The 3,358-nt window shown below is 26.5% G+C and overlaps 1 protein-coding gene across 1 annotated transcript; it reads right to left on the bottom strand.

The window, feature by feature from the left end:
• Nucleotides 1-180: 180 nt before the first annotated feature.
• Nucleotides 181-2,003, bottom strand: LOC150025866 (cell number regulator 9-like). Its single transcript, XM_090305420.1, has 4 exons — nucleotides 1,885-2,003; nucleotides 1,725-1,796; nucleotides 1,433-1,642; nucleotides 181-441 (listed from the first exon to the last, which is right to left on the bottom strand). The coding sequence occupies exons 1-4, from the start codon at nucleotides 1,955-1,957 to the stop codon at nucleotides 386-388; spliced, it is 411 nt and encodes a 136-aa protein (XP_090161546.1). The 5' UTR covers nucleotides 1,958-2,003; the 3' UTR covers nucleotides 181-385.
• Between the last annotated feature and the right edge of the window lie 1,355 nt (nucleotides 2,004-3,358).

Raw genomic sequence — 3,358 nt, 5'->3', positions numbered from 1 at the left:
TATCGCTTATCCCAAATAATCAATGTAATATGTCGTATTATAAAACTTTAATTGATTTAAAAGAACACATTCTATATCAATTTCTCGATTTTGCATAAATTTAATAATTAATATAAAGTTAACAAACTTATTATATCAATGATATCTATATTGAATATGAAAACATGTAAATACTGATAAATAACTCATACAGAATGATATTCTTAAAGTAGTATCGACTCCATAAATATTGTCACTGGATGAAATAAATAAATATTGTGACTAGATGAAATAAGAGTGAACAAAGATTATTGAACTTGCATGATGAAGATATTCTTCCTCCTTTGGGGCCTATTACACTCTTGATGATATGAAATTTGATGAGTGGTTAACTGGGGGAGATGGATCATCTAGACATGGAAGGTGGCATTTTGGGAGGTGCAGTTGCTGGGCCAATCCAACCTGCATATAATTTGTGTAATATCTCCTTCAATTTTTAAAAAAGGAAAAAACAGCAATTGAAATTTGTAGGTTATTATAGTTAATATTCTATGTATTTGAAATTTAAAATATAATTAACGTTTAGGATTTTTCTTAAAGTAAAATTAAAATTCAATTTTGTTAAATGATATAAAATGTCTAACAAATTTAATTAGGATAAATAAATTTTCAAGAAAGTAAGTATACACTACAAGGAAATCATAAAGTAGAAACTAATTTTTAGATACCAAAATAATTAGTTGCAATAGTAACTACATTAGAAAGACCATTTTAGAAACTAAAACAAAATTTGGTTTCTAAATTAGTTTATATTATTGTTAAATAGTTTCTAAATTGGTATCTAATTAGCAACCAAGATTTTAACTACCAATTTAAAAACTATTTAACCATAATAGAAACTAATTTAGAAACCAATTTTTGTTTTAGTTTCTAAAGTAGTCTCTAATTTAGTTACTATTAGAATTAATTATTTTGGTATTTAAAAATTAGTTTCTATTTCATGATTTTTTTTTATATATTTAACTTGTAAGATAGAGTTATACTTGAATTATATAATATAATTTGATTTTAGTTGAAATCTTTAACAAATCTAACCACTTCTCATAAATATAATGATAGTTGTTATAAGAAATTTGATATTTAATATTATCAATAATCTTATTTAAATATACAATTAAATTATTGGCATTTAAAATTATTTTTTAATTATAATTTTTTAATTTTGAAAAAAAATATTATAATACTTTCTTTTCACACAACTATTATTATATATATTTTATTACAAAATATATTTCTTAGTAGTTGTGTAGGAGGATTCAATTGTTACATTATATTTCTTTTAAAATCACAATTCATTTAATTAACTTATTAACGGTTTATTAATATTATTAATTTTATTATAATATTATTAAAAAGAGATTGAAATTAGGATAATTTTTTATGTAATAAATACCTTTGGAAGGGTTAAAGCCTCTTGCTTTTAGCTCAGCATATTCTTGGCATAAGGCACATGGATCGCAGCAGCAAGTAACACAGCAATCGCAACAAGGTTCTTCTGGTAACCCAAACTTTGCTCTCAGTTTCTCTCTGTAAATGCAGGAGTAGACCCAGTGACATGTTGCCAGCATAAGTAATCCATACACACACCCTTGTCCAACGCAAGCTACATTCATTCTCAACACATTTTATTACCTATATATCACAAATCATCGATATACCATATACTAAAATTGCAATCATCTTACAACTTCGTCCTTCATCCACAATTTCTGCAATTTGGCCAAAGGTGATGCACGGTAGACAGCAAGTTACAAAACCTGCGTTTTTAATTACAAGGAAATATGTAAGAAATGAATTAAAGATTGAAAGTACGTGAAAAGAAAACACGATTTAAAATGATGTTACATGTTATAGGTTCTTCTCCACAGCCACATAATTGAGCTGACCATTTGGGAGGAGTAGAATGAGGAGGTAGCATGTTAGAGATTCAAAGAAAATGTTTGAGATAAGCAAATGCAGTTAATGGTGGGAGGGAGACATTTGAGGGTGGGTTGTTTATATAACCCAAAGCGTCCAAGCAAGGTCAACAAATTGGTTTTGGAAACATCGACTTCATCAAAGAGTTGAGTTTGAAATTGTTGATGCGGTTGTCTTTAGGCATAAACATGAAATCATGTTACATGCCGGACTCCTTCAGACATACCAAATGTCTCTTTTCCTTAATCATTTCTCTTGTCGGTTTTAAAAACTTCCTTCTGCCGTCTCATCACTCTCCACTTTCATACAATCAATTTTCTACATCCTTCATATTTATATTACTAAATTAAAATGTATTGAATTAATTCTAATTGATTTTAATATTTTAATTTTATTGCATACTTTTATTTATTTATTGTAAAGTTCTTGTTTAGTTGTTGGTTTTTGTGTTCTGAGGGTATTTTTTGTTTTTGCATAGTTTGTTCTATGTTTGTTGGAATCTTATATATTGTTTTTGTTTGTTATTATGACTATTGTGTTGTAATGTTTGTCGGTTCCTTATTGGTTGTGTGTTAAGAATTTGATTTAGGATTTTGTAGAAGGGTTGAAATAATTATAAAATATCTCATTTTTTTATTTTTTTTTACTGATAAAAAAGGCAAGAGTAAGTCAACACTATTGAATAAGTAGTGGAATTTTTCGTTTACATCTCATTTTTTCTTCTGCATCGTCTTAAATATTAAAATCTTTACTTTCTCGTTTGGTTTAAAGTTCTTTTTGAAATCAGTAACTCGGAGACTTTTAATATGAAACTTAAAAGAGTATACTTTATTACAAAATCTATAACATTAATTTGGAAATCATATTTAAATTTTAGATTGTGTTGTCAGAAAGTTAAAATTAATTTTTAAATTATGTAATATAAAAATCAATATTGTATTTCAAATTATACGATTTGAATCTCTTTTATTATAAAATAATAACTTTTAAATTATACAATCTAAAATAATAAATTTATAAATTTATAAATAACTTTCAAAATATACAATCTAAAATAATAAAGTTTTGAATTAATAAATAACTTTCAAAATATACAATCTAAAATCTAAAAGTTATAGTTTACATAAATAAAAGCTTTCGTATTGTGTTTTATATGTGTAATCCAAAAAATATTTGTATATTATACTATCCAGATTACGTTAATAAAATAGAATCCAAATATTTCATATGGACAACAATGGTGACGAGGTAGCCAAAAAAGAGGGTGCGGTGACAAAGGGTGGGAGAAGGGGGTAGGAACATTTGGTCTTTTACACACCCCAATGGAAGAGCAGGAAACCATCTGGGTGCAAAACGAAATATCCACAACTAAAGGAAGTGAGTGACCCAACACACATCTTGT

This window comes from Phaseolus vulgaris, chromosome 7 (genome assembly GCF_051622355.1).
Source record: "Phaseolus vulgaris cultivar YP4 chromosome 7, ASM5162235v1, whole genome shotgun sequence".
NCBI lineage: Eukaryota > Viridiplantae > Streptophyta > Magnoliopsida > Fabales > Fabaceae > Phaseolus > Phaseolus vulgaris.
This window is presented reverse-complemented; position numbering and strand designations above follow the sequence as displayed.

Excerpts from the sequence above, each read along its gene's own strand:
- LOC150025866 (XM_090305420.1), bottom strand. The coding sequence starts at position 1,957 with ATGCTACCTCCTCATTCTACTCCTCCCAAATGGTCAGCTCAATTATGT. Across the intron at positions 1,643-1,724 it reads TGTGGATGAAGGACGAAGTT|CTTGCGTTGGACAAGGGTGT; the intron begins GTAAGATGATTG and ends GAATGAATGTAG. Across the intron at positions 442-1,432 it reads AGGCTTTAACCCTTCCAAAG|GTTGGATTGGCCCAGCAACT; the intron begins GTATTTATTACA and ends AATTATATGCAG.